Source organism: Pipra filicauda, unplaced genomic scaffold (genome assembly GCF_003945595.2).
Source record: "Pipra filicauda isolate LSUMZ 115617 unplaced genomic scaffold, ASM394559v2 scaffold345_size814242_pilon, whole genome shotgun sequence".
Lineage (NCBI taxonomy): Eukaryota > Metazoa > Chordata > Aves > Passeriformes > Pipridae > Pipra > Pipra filicauda.
Genome location: NW_024104471.1, coordinates 568,108 through 584,344, shown reverse-complemented (window position 1 = coordinate 584,344; position 16,237 = coordinate 568,108). Strand labels below are relative to the sequence as shown.

The window sequence follows — 16,237 nt, the reverse complement described above, 5'->3', positions numbered from 1 at the left end:
CAGAAAATACAGTATGTAACTACATATGGCTAATGGAAAAGCAGCTCCAGGATGCAGCCAAAAATCTCTTCACTTGGGACTGCACTCACCCCAGCTATTCACACTGGATCTGCCCAATGGTTGAAAATTGCCAAGCAGGGGTGGAGGATATGAAAATTACTGTGCAGTGAAAAGTAATAGCTTAGAGCACTGCCCTTTAGTGTGCTCTATAGAAGACAGAGACATGATGGTCCCTTTTTCGCCCACAGAACCAAAAACTTCTTTCTGACACATAGGAGTCAGGAAGGAGTAAAACCAAGATAATGAAAAAACAACCCCCCTCTTATGCTGTGGCTTGGCAAGTTACCTGAACTATTTACTACCCAACTTCTCTGGAAGTAAGCTGTGAGATAAGGGTGTTACATTATCAAATGCAGAAGTATGTTATTAAAGCCCTCCAAACCCTCCAAATGAAAAGCAGTTCATGCTGTCCTCATGTATTTTTTTCTCATGATTTCAGTTCTTTAGAAAACTGTCCTTTGCTAAGGTCATCTTCAAGATTATGGGACTGTTGGTCTGCCTTTCAAGTTTTTCCTCACATTCACACATCCTTGGCATTGGGCAGTCTCCAGTTCTCACTTTGTAATCCTCTGGCTGGTTCTGACAACTCCCAATTTCTCATTTCTTTCAATGCTGGATCATTTACTTGAATCAGTTCTTTGAAAAAAGAGGCCTTTTTGCAGACCTCTGATGTGTTTCTTCCTTCTTCTCCAGGGAATCCAAGACAAATTGCTTTATTCTGAAGGTCTTCTTTCACTACTGCACCCTAGATCCTTGGCTTTTTAATCAAACAGAGAGGTTGTGCTCTGCCTCCACTGCCAGACTTGTTTACCAATAAATATTCAAAAATTATCAAGAAAGACCATTCTACTTTCTCCCAAATTGCCTTTTATGCATGGGAGGAATTTCTTTAATTAATTTCAGCTCTAAAACTCTTTTCTGTAATTCCAAACAGCTGCTGTGCTGTCCCCACTCTTAATGAGCTTTGTCTTCAGATGACTTGGAGAAGGACAGAAAGGGCCGTGCTGTCTAAAATTGTTTGAAATAGGTTTTCAGCATGCAAAATAAACTGGACAGCTCCCATGTGAAATGGATTGTAGTGTCACTCCCCCCTCTGAGGAAATTTAATCTGTCTGGCTAGTGAGAATGAGACTCACAGCAGGGACAGAAGGTATTGACTTTTCCACTTTTTTTAAAAAAAAAATATTCTTTTTTTTTCCCCTTCAAATGGACTGGGGCTGTTTCATCTGAATTGTCATTCTTAAATAATTGCCTTGGTAGAAGCAGTACATTTCAACCTCATGCCATCTTTTGAAAATTTAGACTAACTGTTGGCTTAGAGAGATGCAGCCTGACATTCTGAACCTACACACAGTGTGAAAAATTGCTTTGATCAGCTTGTGCTTATGATTTAAGGCAGTAAAATAGAATTCTCACTAATTGTGTTTAAGGCATGATGTATTGTGTAATCCACAGAGAGACTCGTTTCAAAAACACTGTAACCATAAAAACAGCTGTTCCACTGAGTCATTTTCCCAATGTGCAACTTAAAACAAAGCAAAACAGAGCAAAAACCTGTCCCAGTTCTAACTTAGTTGTGTTGATGGAGTAGGATAATGCTGGAAATGTGGGGAAAAACAACAGAAAACTCATGTCCACATTCCTTTTTATACCAGAAGTTTGGAAACAGGAAAAAAGAGCCTTTGGAGTTTTAAAAAAAAACAAACAAAAAACCAAAAAAAAAAACAGAAAAATCTCAGTTTCTAGGAGATATTGGTATCCTAATTAAATTGTGAATTGCAAGGCATAGTCAAAATAATTTGCAAAGATGGCAATGAGTCTAAAATTAGAAAGAAAGGAATTAAAATAATAAAGATATACCAGTTGAATATCTAAAAAAATTCCGGTCATATATGTGCTTTTGTACATATTTTCATGGTGTTCAACTAGAATACAGTCTCTAGAAGAGAATGTAGTAAGATCTGGTAAAGCAGGTGGAGGAAAAAATTGCACTAGATAAAAGGCAAAAAAAAAGGCAAACCATACTGCAGGCACAGATCTTTCATCAGTAGAAAGTTGAGTGAGCAAGTGAATAACCCTTTAATAAATTTAGAATGACCTTTCAAACCACCCAGCTTTTAGAGGGAAAATATAAGCCAAGTTCTATCAAGGTAAGCCTTAAACTGAATTCCAAACAAATTTCCTTGGGGGGAGGGTGCGGGAGGTAGAACTTTTAATATGTTTGTATGTTATGACTGTTGCAGGGCCCAGAATTTAATTTTTGTGGATCTGCAGTCCAGAGATCTTTTACTTCCCATATTGATGCTTCGGAGATGCAGAGCTCCAGAGGGCACAGAGAAGTGACATGGCTCTGTTTTTCTTGTTTGCAGATATCTCAATAAGCTTGCTCTCCTTAGTTGTCACAGCCTGTGGTCTTGCTCTGTTTGGTGTCTCTCTGTTCGTCTCCTGGAAGCTGTGTTGGATCCCTTGGCGAGAGCGTGGTCTGCCATTTGGGAACAAAGACAACAAGCAGGAATCGCTGAACTACACAGACACAGAGACCAATGACCGTGACTACAGTGAGGATTATCTGGGTCAGCCTACAGCCTATCCAGAGTCCTCCATGAAGATCAGCCACACCTCCCCTGATATTCCGTTAGACACCCAGGCGGGAACGAAGGAGAACTGCGTCCACAATGCGCGAATGCATCGGCAGATCACTGAACCAACCTCTTCTGCTCGGTCAGTAACTCCAGTTTCTCTCTGATATTAATGAATACAGATACAGTCCAAAAAGGACAGCTTGATTATTCAATACGGTGATCTGATAAAAATGTATCGTCTACTCGCCACGTTCTTTTAAAGAAAAGAATCACACAAACCTTTTTCTTTGAGGTGCACAAACCTCGTAGGTTGAAAGGACAGGATCACAATCCTGTTCCACTCTTCTATAAACTACTGTCTCATTTGTGCTTCTCCCTCAGAAGCTGGATAACATAGAGCACTATGTGTCTCTTAAAAGCACCGGAACAGCCTAGATTTAGCTTGCAAAGCATATTCATTTGCACTTAGCACTGATGCTGAGCACTCAGTAATATCTCCTCAAAGATTTTTAAAACAACCAAAGAAAAAAAGTAGGGCAAGCTAATGAAACACTTGCAAGAGTTAGAAATAGGATTAAAAATCATAGGTTTTAGCCACAGTCATGACTGTGGAGGGAAATGGAACTGAATAAGAGTCAGTGAAATCTCCAGGGGAACTGCAGAACCAGTACACGAGGGAAGAGGAAAGGGAGAGGGTGAGAGTATGTGCAGGGGCAGGTGATAAAAGGATTATGTTTCATACAGTAAGAAAAAGGATCAGCATGTGAAGAACCAGTAAATATCTGAGTCAAAGCAGATGCACTTCAGCTGGAGAAGGTACAGCACTAGCCCAGTGGCTCTTTGCTAGCCTCCCTTCTGGCCATCTGGGAGAGCAAATTTAACAAAGACTCTTGCCTGCAGGCACACCTGAAACATGGGTGAGATGACAACAGCCAGTTCAGTAATTGCCAGTTGTCCAGAACAGGTCTCAGAAAGAATTTGAGACATTTCCAGAGAATTACAAATGCTAATGTCAATCTGTAAAAGAACTTGCCTCAGCATCCTGAGTGCAAAGACAAGGTCTTCTCTCCTGTGCAGATCTTTCTTCTGGCCACGTTCCCAGGCTGGCCCTCTCCAGCAGGTGTCACACTGGCTCTCTGCTCCCAAGGGATCCTTGTCTGAGTCCCACCCCTGCTCGATGCCATTTGCTGGCACAGAGCAGCAAACCCCCCTCTTTCACTGCCCCTCACTTTTGCCCAGATCTTCTCCAAAAGACTCTTTCAATGAGCAAGAGGGCCCTGCCTTCCTTACCCTGCATCCTTCAGGGTATCCTTCAGACATCACCCTTGTCTCTGCTACTTTCTGCCATAATGGGGAGCCAGCTGTGGTTTTTCTCTGTGGCCACAGAGACCAGGCAGCTGCCCCTGCTACAGTCCCTGCTAAGATGTCTCTGAAGTGCCCTCCTTCTAATTCCTCCACAGGATATTCTGCATCTGCCACTGCAACGAGGAGCTTAAGGGTTGAAAAAATACTTATTTTTTGGTTACATGATGATATTTTATCCTGGAAATGACTAATGTATAGCTCTAAGATTATGTATTTATTATGCAACAAGAGAAAAAAAAATAGGGTAGTACAGAAGAGGCTGTTCCTGTTTTAAGCATGCGTAGACAGGTATTTACAAGGAATGAATGAACAATGGTAGCAGAGGAGCTATTGCTGATTAGATTCAATATAAATAGCTTTGGACTAATCCTCTGCTAGCATTTTCCATGTGCTCTTTCTGTGCTCAACCACAGCTCACGGTACGCCAATAACTGAGTGACTGCTCAATATGAATAGGACAAGAAAATGGAACCCCACTCAGATAAGATTAGGATTTTACATAATCCAACTTTCACATCCCCTCACCCCAACAGGATTTGCAAATTTGATTTCTGTTACCATTCACCAGGGAGAAATTTCAGTCACAGTAAGTGAGGGACTCCAGGTAATAAATATCACTGGACTGAAGATAAAGGAACTTTTCATCCTTGAGTAATGAAACTAAAGGAGCTTTTCAGCCAAAGTACCACAGAGCTCATTACATCAGGTATGAGAGGAAAAAACCAAACAATTGTTGGGGTGGTCAAAAAACCATTTCAGGCCAGAACAGCTCACTTGTTAATTGTAGAAATCAACAAGTAATTAAAATGCAGAGATGTCAGGAAGTGTTCTCTGAACCAGAAATCAGCAAGCTCATTTGACCCTGCTGCCATTTGCATAATGCAACTCATTTTGTAGGCATTAATTTACAGGATTCAGTCAAAAATGGCTAGTGATAAAAATAGCTACAGTTCTTATGCCACACCATACTTGCCAATAAGATATAGATCCTTTGGATTTGCAATGGCCATGAATTTCCATTTTGTCACCTTCTTCAGCCAGGTTGGGTTTCAGATATGGAAGCAGAAATGAGGTGACATTAGCACTGAGGGTCAGCTCTGTGAGAACTGTTGGGTCTCACGCTTTATCCCTTCACGGATTAAAGATCTGACCCCGCCGTACGTTACAGAAACACGTCAAATGGGAGCGGGGTCTTCCATGTGTGTGTGCAGGGACTCTTATCATCCTCAACACGTCTGTTTAAACTCTTTCATTTCCACTTAAGGCACAATTCGATCCGAAGACAGCTCAACCTCTCCAACCCAGACTTCAACATCCAGCAGGTTCAGAAACAAGAGCAGCTGACGGGGATCGGCCGCATTAAGCCAGAGCTGTACAAGCAAAGATCAGTGGACACGGACGATGGCCGCAGGAGTAACAGCAAGGCGTGTGGAAAACTGAACTTTATTCTCAAATATGATTGTGATTTAGAGCAGCTGATAGTGAAGATTCACAAGGCCATCAACCTGCCAGCAAAGGACTTCTCTGGAACTTCAGATCCGTACGTGAAGATATATCTGCTTCCTGACAGGAAAACAAAACACCAGACTAAAGTGCACAGAAAGACCCTAAATCCAGTATTTGATGAAGTTTTTTTATTTACTGTTCCATACAATGATCTGAACACAAGGAAACTCCATTTCTCTGTATATGACTTTGACAGATTCTCCAGGCATGACTTGATTGGCCAAGTGGTAGTGGATAATTTTTTAGATTTGGCAGATTTTCCCAGGGAATGTAATATTTGGAAGGATATTGAATATGTCACCAATGTAAGTATTACAGTTTTTCTTTTTGAATTTTTTTTTTTCTGATTTCATTTCCTTGACGTGATTATAACTGAAATTGTCTGTTAAATTTACGAAGGAAAATATTCTCTCTCTTTCTCAGGCTTTGACCTTAATCCAAGGAAAATGACAGTACATTTTCAGTCCTAATTTCTTGTTCTTTGGATATATTAAAGCATGTTTTATGTAGGATATAGTGGGTTTAGTCATTGTGCTGATGATAGGGTAGTAATGCTGAAGGATGTTCTTCTCTTAATCTTACTTAATCTAAAACTTATTCAAGGAAATACTACTCCTCTTACTTTGCCTATTTTTCTGTGTTCTGCATGATTTTTCATGTAAATTACACCATACTGATTAGCTAGAACTGGAGATTCAACATTCTTTATGTAGTGATTTTCAATCCTTCAAAAGGCTATATTCTCATAAATTCAGACAGCCCCCCCAGCTATAATCCAGTCAAAGAGAGTTCAGACAATACTGTTCCATGAAAGCAGTGAAACACCCTGAATTGGTTTAACTCTTTGTTTGGCATCGTTTTGTTCTTAGGGAAATGGGAAACTTGTAAAGTAAATCTCTTTTTCTGTTATCCCAAAGTCTCTGGTATCAAATTCTGAGCAGGAGTCAAACAGTGATTAGATACAAAACCACAGAAATTACTTCTGAAAAGGAAATCTTCTCAGAGCAGGAGCCAACCTCCTTCTAATGCCACTGGAAATGAATCCTGCCCATCCTCCAGAGAAGAGACCTTCAGTGAGAATGATACATTACAGAAATCCACAGAGGTGAAGGTACCAGTGCCAAGTGTCAGTAAATAGTTCATTTGCTGTGTCAAACCACTCTCAAATAGAGTGCACATTTTAGAGTCAAATGAACCAAACATCATTAACAGTAAGATCAAAGTGTAACTTTGTTAGACCTCAGTTCAAGAAAGCATTTAAGAATATGCTTAGCTGAGAATAAGAAGCCATTAAAAAGTAAAGGATGTTCTGAGACAAATAACTTTCCTGAATTCAACTCCTCATCATATACGTCTGTGGTCTGTTACTATGCCTGTGTTACAGACCAAATTGCTTAAATCCATTTTTTTTGTTTGGAATTTCTTTTTGAAAATGGATATTTCCCTTGTTTTAAGGTGATTTCTCAGCCTTCTTGGTCAGTGTGTGTGGAACGTGCACTCACTGCACAGTCCTGTCCCACACAAGGATGGAAGTGCAGCAGCAGCACGAGCAGCTCCTCACTTGGGATACAGGCAGGGCCTTGGTGTCAGAGAGGAGGAACCTGGCTTTTGTGTGAGGAGTTATTGCTTTTCAACCACAAGGGAAAAGTAAGGATGTGACAGAGCAGTTGACAGTCATTCCAAGTGAAAGACTGTCTTCATGCAGCATTAAGTGTCTCAAGATCAACTTCATTTTTTACTGTAAACTGAAAGCTGAATGCACAGGCACACTGGAGTTACTCTGATATGTACCAGTCCTTTTGCCCTGCTTTGACTCAGGCAGAAGGTTTGCTCTGGTGTTTTCTTTAGAATCACTTCTCCTTCCAAATTTCAAAAGCGATGCAGCGTGTCATTTGTATTCAGATTTTCTGTAATCTCTGAAATTAAATTCAGGACTGAAACATGAGTCATTTATTAATTCCTACTGATACTAATTCCTGTGAGAAGCGTAACCCTGTTTATCCAAACAGAACACACGACCTGCCATCTAGACTTGTCACTGGGTTTCCAGCTAGCAGAGACCTTTTCAAAGCAAGTGACTCACAGTACATAGGAGACACATCCAATTTCGGGTAATGTGAGTTCTGAGATAAAAGTATCAGATAAATGAAAGTGTGGAGTACTCAGCTTACCAATTAACATTTCCAAAATTTCAAAGGTTAGAACTCACTCCGTAAAGTTATGAGAAACCCTCCACGCATCATTTAAGAAACCGAGTTTCAGCCCATTTCCTTGTCTGTGTAGCTCAGATATCTCTCAGAGTGACAGCAGAAGCTGAATCCTGCGGGCTACTCGTGAAGCTGCTGCAGTGGATACTGCTGTGGCTGCACTCCAAGCCAGCAGGCAGCATTAGTGAACCCCAGAAAGAAATTTCGGCAAAGTTTTGAGCACCATGGGGAGGTTTATGGTCGCAAACCAAAACTATATCAAGAGTCACAGGTTTTCAATGATTTTATATTTGAATGCCTCGTTGTCTCAAATAATAATAATACTGGAGAACAGACAAATTCTTGGCAAAATTACTGAAGGAAATTCAGTTAATGTAGATCAACAAAGAGTGCACACAGGAAGGATAAACCAAGGAAAGATGAGACAAAGGGAAGCTCCACACAAACTACACATGACAAGTTTGACATAATTCTAAAGAGTACATTCATTTTAATTCCTCGTGCATCTTATTGCACTGCATAACCAGTGAGCCCAAAGGCCTTTATTTTACATTCTTCATTTTATTATGTTCTAATCCAATTTGACACAGTAATATAAAAGAATGTATCAAATCCTTCTCTGCCCAGCAAAAAATGTCCTACTTCAAGTGAGCACTGCAGATTATGCCTGAAATGTCAGATTTACTGCAAACAATGCCATTAAACTGACCTATTATGCCATGTGCTTTCTTCTGTTTTCTAATAACACTGAAAGATTTTTTTTAATCCCAAACCAGCAGTTTTCATTCCTTAGACAATAACATCTGTTACCATCCCAGAGTTAAAGAGAAATTATTTCATAACACAGATGCATGTCAGCATAATTTTTTTTTACATGCTTAAAAGCAATCTGCTGCCAAACATGAATCTCCAATATCAAAATGATTGTTATTCTAATCCCAGGTCCTCTGAACATAAAATCTCTCTCCTGTAACACTGACACTTTCTCCAAGCAGAAAAAAAAGGCATCAATGGGCTGTATAATGGGAGAAATAATTAAGTGGATCAACTGTAGATGAACATGATATGAACTAGATAAGCTTTTTGAATATCTACCAGTCAGATTACACTGGTTTCTGGTTTATCAAGAAAAAAAAAAAAAGATGGTTTTTATTTTAGCCTGTGTTTCTCTTGTTGCCATGTTTTGTTTAAGAGCATCTAAAACATAATCAGGTTTGGGGTGGGGTTTTTTGTTTGCTTTTGTAATTTTCATGGACTGATGGCATGTTTGAAGAGAAAAAAAAGTGGTTAATATTTCCTTGGTTACCACCTTCAAACTCAGATGGGATCAGGAAAAAAAAAAGGCTTTGTCACAAAATAAAATGAAAAACTATGGAAGAAGAAGGTGTCAGATATGAAACAGGAAGGTGTCAGATAGTCTGTTTCAGATAAAGGAGAACCTTCTCTTTCAGAAGATGCCAAGAAGATCCACTGGTATAACTTGCTGTGCATCCAGAAAGGAAAATCCTTTTTGAAGAATTGCTTGTTAAACATCATCAGGCAGCTACAGGGCACAGAGAGGATTTCTGTGAGCTAGAAATCTAGCTCTGGTTCATACTGGATGTTTCAGTTCTCAAAGTGCTCAGCCTTTGGCACTTACTAAGCAGGTGATCCTTCTAGAGAGGAGTATTTAAAACTGGCCTCAACTTAGAGCAGGGGGGTAATCAGAGTAAGAAAGAACAATATAAATTTCTACTCTTAACTGGGCCAGCATTTTCCAAAATGACTGGTCATTTTAAGAGGCAATTTTCTGACTTTGTTATAGTACATATAGCTTCTACCACTGATGCTATTTTTTAGTTGTCAGATATAGTTATGTTTAATATCTAGGCATGGTACAGTGAAAACTGCTCTTTTTATGAATGTCTAACTTTATATATACACTTAAAAAAACACCCCTTATTCATAACACCCCATGGGCACCTTTCTCTCATCTTACCTTGAGTTTGTGAATATTTCTGTAACATTCTTTCCTGAAAGGATATTTACAACAAGATTTGAGTGATTATGTACCTAATATTCTCTAAAATGTAGCTGCCTGATTGACAGCTACAATTTATCCTTATCTGTGACTCCTTTGAGGCTCTTTGGGGTGTGCAACTTCTGTGAAGGCATGAAGTAAATTGAAAGCCTGTTAAAGGTAGAAAGCAGTTGCTCACATTCAAACCATGGTTTTTTCTTTACCTGCAAACAACTGGAGGACTAGGAAGGATTCAAAGGGTTACTCTGTTTTGAATATGACTATCTTGAAGTACTTCACTGGTTTCTAGCAAAGCATTGACGAGTGTAGCATCCAGCCACCAAAGTTATAAAACAATAGATCAGGGTACGAAAGGAGAGTGAAAATAGAGAAGGAAATATTTCTGAAACTGAGAGGAGATTACAGGAAGAAGGCCCTGGGTAATACATATAGAATTTGAGAAGTAATATGCTGCAGACTTTCAGGTATGTGTATGGTTCACTGAAACCCAAAAGATAGTTGTGGATAGTTCAAAGCTGTGAAGAAACATGAGCTGTATATCAAGTTACTCACTCTGACATCCAGAAAGAGCCAGCATATGCTACAAGTTTTAAAGCCAAGAGATTGATTGCATCTCTTTGAAAGAATCTTCAAGCTTTTTTAGGGTCTGAGTAGTGGTCAAGAATACAGCAATGTGTCAGATAATGATGAATTAGTTCTACACAGAAGCAGGAAACAAAAACATATTTAAAAAATAATGAATTTAGGATGTATATTGATATGCATGCTAGTGTTTTGACAAAGAAAGAGTTAAAAGTGGGATGGTTATAGGTATTTGAAATTCTGCATTTTAAAAATGCTAATTGTTCACTGCTGTTGTTCTCAAGTTTGCCCAAGAAAGAAAGATTTGAGATATTTGTATTTTTAGGCATTTATGTTGTATAACTGAGATGCAACTGGAATCAAAACATCACCACAAGGAATTTTCAAGTTCTCTGTTCCAGGGATGTTAATGCCAGTAACAGTATGTGTGGAAGAGAGACAAAAAGACACTGATTTTTTCAATCAGTTGATCAGTTGCATTGCCCAGAGCCAGGCTGTGAACCATTATTTGTCTGCCAAATGCAGATGTATAGATGCTGGTCATAGTCCTTAGGGCTTAAACCCTCAAAAATCGAGAGAAATAAACTTCCTTCTTTGAAAGAAATAGGTAAATATTGTCCCTAATTCACAGACAGCAGAACAGACTTGGACAAAAGGGATGTGACTTGCTCAAGACACAACACTCCTAATAACAGAAATGAGACCAGGTCCAGAATCTGCAGATTCCTGGCACCAGCCTTAATCCACTCGGTGCAGCGCTGCTTATCTCCTTCGACAGTGTGCAGACACTGGAGCTGGCAGGAAGTCAGCTAAGTCCACCTACTCCAGTTCTAAAAACTGTTTAGCTTGTCAAGATGCTTTAGCTAGTATTTCTGAAATCCCTGTTCTGGCAAGCTGCAAGGTTTAGGGAAGCGATGGCGTTGAGCAAGAGCTCAGGAAAGCGTTTAAAATATTTACAAGGGTTAACAAAATTTTTGAGTTAGCAGTTTGAGGAGGAACAGAAACAAACCAAAACTCTGCCTCTGTGTATGAATTCAAATCCAAACCATCAATGTTAAGTACCATATCTGTTTTTCAGGACTGTGGCAATAAAAGAGAAACACAAATTGATTTTTTTTTTTTTTTTTTTTTTTTTTTTTTTTTTTTTTTTTTTTTGTAATACAGAAAACATATCTGGTATTAACCTGTTGTTCCACTTGTGTAAACATGTAGGTTTTTGCATGAGGTGAACAACCAGTTATTGATGTGGAGATGTACCAAATAAATTTTGATTTGCAAATTCAAGTCTCTTTAGAAGAGAGAGATTTGAAAACTCATGCATCTTGCCCGTGTTAAAGCATGGCAAAAGCTTAGGAGCATCAATTATTTCATGACTAGATAACTTAAGGCAGTAAAAACAAGAGGTAAGATTCACCTCACTTAATAAACTTATTAAAAAAAACCCAAATCAAAACAAAACACCAAACCCACAAACAAACCCAGAACTCAAAAATACAGAAAGCATAATTGCCTTCGAGAGGCAGATCAGTGGATATTCATCTTCTCCAAAGTCACAAGGTCACCTTTTGTTGCGTGATTTTTCTGACTATTCTTAGTTAAATTTGCAGAAAAAATAAAAGTGCATGTGTAATGAACCATTTCACAGATGAAAGATGATGAAAAGTTCATAGATCTTTAATCCTTCAGATTTCTAAGGGTCATCACAGCAGGGATGAAATAGAAATTAATTAGCCTTCAGCATCAGCATAACAGGTATAGTGCTCATTGTACAGTGGGGAACAGAGGCAGCCAGTGTTTTTCTGACTTTTTAAAAAATATTTTTATAACCACATATTTAAATAGGTTTATTTTCAAAACTGGGGTTTTCCTTTTGTCTTTTTGGTTTTTTTTCTTTTTTAGTTTAATGATTTTACTAATGACTTTGTAGGAGAAGATTTGTCAGAAATGTCCTCCATATAAATGATGAGGGGCCAGCACTCAGCATGGCTAAGCAGATACAGTTATGTACAATCATAGAGATAAAATATTAACAAGTGTTTTCAGAAAAGTTAAAGACATCATATGCCTAATTCTACTTGGAACAACTGCGTAACTGTGAGAATAATATTCAATAAAAGTCGGGAAGGGTCAGAAGTAAAAAAAAGTCAAATGCCTTAAAGAGCAGTGGTTTGTGATGCAGCTCTGTTGGTCCTGAGTTGGGGTTACAAGCACTCAAAGCTGGGCTCTAAAAGTAGCAAAGACTAATCTATGCAAATGATTACCTAAAAGCCCTGTAACTCCACAGGCATAGCCAGAAACAGGATGAATTTTGTAATATCACTGAAGCTTCAGCTAACATTTATTGGGGGTTTGGGAGCAGTTTAAGAAAATGGTAATTCAGAGAGTTGTTTGTGTGTGTATGTGCCACATGAAGTTTGCAGAACTGGGGAGCGCGGCCATCACAGTTTCCAAGGGAGCTTTTTCAGTTTGGATATTTCTCTACAAAAAAACCATACAAATAAACAACCAAACAAAAGAAACTAAAGCAAGATGAAAGAACAAAAAAGAAACCCATGTAGCAAAAATGTCACCATTCCAGTTAAAGAATTTAAAACAAAAAAAAAAAAGTGTTCCAAAGTCAGTGTTTTGAGAAGACTGAAGTTCCAAATAAGATGTTTTGATTTCTCATTTGGAATGCCCTTCTATTGCTATATTTTAAAATGTCTTGAAAGCTGAAATAGGAAAAAAAATCCTGATTTTTATCAAAGCATAATGTTTCAAAGTCAATTGAGGGATATTCTGCTTCAAAACAATACCTCAAAATTCTTTATGAAGTTGAAAACCTGCTTCCTTCCTATACTGGTTCTTCCCCTGCCCATCAGTGCTGCATATTCTTGAGCTCTCTCTTTTGTCCTTGTGTCCTGCATGTTTCCCTGGTGCAACAGCCCCAGAACAGCAACAGTGTATGAACATTTTCCTCCGTGCATCAGCTGCATGCTGAAAAAGGCTAGAGACAATCCTAAATTCCTGTTTCCTGCTTAGTGGAAGTTTCTGTAAAAGTCCCTGTTCTACACGTTCCCCCTTCTCCTTTCTTCTTACCCTCCTCTGCCATTCTTTTTTCCCAGAAATCTCTATCAAACAAGAATCTCAGCGAGCTCCTGGTAATAGACACACTGCACATAAAGCAAAGCCAAATTGTGATCCTGGTCAGCCAAGCCTGTCCTTCAATTATACCATCCAAAATTGTCAGTGGGAGCTGCAAACACACAAAAAAAGTACTGCTCTAGTGTTTTACAATTCATAGGCAGCAATTCTTGAAGATGAGCAAAGAGCACTCATGCAGAGCTAAGACTAAAATAGCTGTATTAAGGGGATCTTGGTTGTAACCATTCTGCACATAATTCAGGATTAGACTGTGCCATAGCCTTTTTTCTACAGGGTTATATAACTTTCAATTTAAACATGTATTTAGCCAGGCAGGGGAAAAAAATAACTTCAAACACGCATTTAATTATTAAACTGTTTGGGGAATGCTTACTCTGTCTCTTTTTACTAGCAGAGGTCACAGAAAGCAATTCAATAGCTTATGGATTCATCAAAATTTCTGAACAATCCCACTCTTTAAATGAAGTTTCAATATTTGGAACCAAACTTGCAAGTATTCTTCCCTCTGAGCATACTGTGCTTATGTGAAAAACCTCAAGCCGTTTTTAGCCTTTAATCCCCACTAGACATCACAGCCATCAGGCATCCTTTCTCCACCAAACAGGGTATTTCAGAGTCTTACAGTTTCCCTCTGTGTACAATCTGTTTACCCAGGTCTCATATTAGTTTGCCTTGGTCTTGTATTTAAGCAGTAAGGGGACTTCTTTGTTGTTGTATACGTAGGGGCTCACTATGACTGTTCCCAGAACTCTCACCAGGACACACTGATTCTGTGGGAAGGGGGTAGCCAAAGTATTTAGGAAGCACCTCTGGCCCACCACACCCAACAGGCATCCTAACACAACCTAAAATGTGAACATGCTGGGGTGCAGTTGCCACTATACACATGCTTTTTTCTCACCAAAAGATTTGTCTGGCCCCTTTCAGAGTCTTGTTAGAGGCTGTAACTCGTCTCACACTTTAACCTTTCAGGATTCCAAGATCTGTAACAGGAGAGGAGAGGACAAAATATCATCTGTACAGAGGGGAGGAATTACTGGATCATAACAGTAGTGCTGGGAGGCCTGGATTTTATGATTACAGGTTAAATTATAGTTTGCCAAAGTTAAGATAAGGCCATACCATTGGCTAAATAATCAGATCTCCTCACTGCCTTTGTGGAGGGAAAACATTAGAAGCTGCAGCTGAAGTTTGAGCTGACTTGTGGAAAAGGACCTATTGTTCCAACAATATATATCTATATATGTATCTATAGCTTTTCTAGCTTTTCTCCTAGTCTAGGAAACTTATAGCTGTTTGAAAGAAATAGATGAAACAACTGAACTGACATAGATGAGAGCAGAAATTTCAAAAGATACACAAAGCATTTTGCTAAGATTTGGTTATATGGTCAACAAATATAATTCCAGATATTATGGAGGCCCTAACTGTGTACATGACAGCTTTCCTGTCTTTAGTTGCAGCCCTTCAGAGCATGAGGGCTGCTGCCAAGGCTCTGTAGAGAACCTTGCTCGGGTTACTGCAGAAAGATACACAGCTATGCTCTTCCAGTCTTTCTCTTTGTGAAAAATAGGTTACTTGGCAGCCAAACTATCCAAGGGAAGAGGGACAGAAAGGCATCACTCTTTCATGAGCTATTTTTCTGAGGGCAGGGCTTAAGAAACAGTGGCAAAACTGAACACCTATAACCTGACTAAAAGGTTTTTCATGAAGATTTATCAGCCCCAAGCTTATGACATCTTTACAGCAGAGATCTTCATTTTAACTTACTATTTTATTTAGTTTCTCCTCGTGAATACCCGTTTCTCTAAACATTCAGAATACACATGTATCAGGAACAACATATAAAGTATACTGTTTCCTGAAAAAATCCAGCAGTCCACAACAACCTCACTTTGTGCTTGCCTGGGGAGGATTAAATGACACACACCCCCCAGTCTCTGAATTCTGCACCAGTTGTCACAAACACTGAAAGGCAATTCACAATGCACACCCAAGTTCTAAAATTATGGATATTCTTTGGTTGGTCTCACTGAAGTCACTGGAAGTAATCACAGGGATAAATGAGGCATACAGGCTTTTGCAGTGCCTGAGCCTTCCTGTGGCTCCCCAGCAGAGAATTAGAGTGAGGATTTCACACCATGTACTTTGGTGAAGTGACAGGCTCAAATGACAAGACTGCATTAGCAATGTCTGTGGTATCATGACATTTGAGATTTATGTAGCTACATGTTCCTGGCCCTTCATTGCTTGATTAAACACCTTGCTCTATTTACTCAAGAAAACAGTAGTCACAAGCTACCTCTTACCTCAGTGAATGCTTAATCGTTCACTACTCCTTTCATCAGGCAAACTCTGAATTAAAGCTACGTACACCATCTGGAAGAAGATTTCTGACTAGTGATGGCATCTTTCTTGTGATGGGCATGGAAGCAGAAAACAACTGACAGCTGGAGGTTTTCACAGTTGATTATGTGAACTATAGGGATAAAATTCCCCACTCAGATACTTGGGCCAAATCTGGCATCTAAAAAATAGCAGTTTATCACAACATCAGAAAACATAACCTTGCTTGCCAGGCAACCAATTACTAACATCCTCAGTATATGTGACTGAAATATCACCCCTCCAACCCAACATCTCCTCTTCCATTTTCTGCAGTAAAATTTTTTCAAAAGCAGCAGTGAATAGGACATAAGCCATATCATCCAATATCTAATACTTTCCATTCATATAGAAGCTGCTATCCAAACACTATGAAAGTTAACTCA

At 39.1% G+C, this 16,237-nt stretch overlaps 1 protein-coding gene across 5 annotated transcripts in view; it reads left to right on the top strand.

Moving 5' to 3' along the window:
- SYT9 (synaptotagmin 9) overlaps positions 1-16,237 on the top strand; it is a 70,534-nt gene that overhangs the window by 29,728 nt on the left and 24,569 nt on the right. For all 5 annotated transcript variants that reach the window (XM_039384291.1, XM_027714511.2, XM_027714510.2 and 2 more), the window contains exons 2-3: positions 2,430-2,781; positions 5,272-5,818. In XM_039384291.1, coding sequence (XP_039240225.1) covers positions 2,430-2,781; positions 5,272-5,818 — 899 coding nt within the window. The remainder of the gene's footprint in view (positions 1-2,429; positions 2,782-5,271; positions 5,819-16,237) is intronic.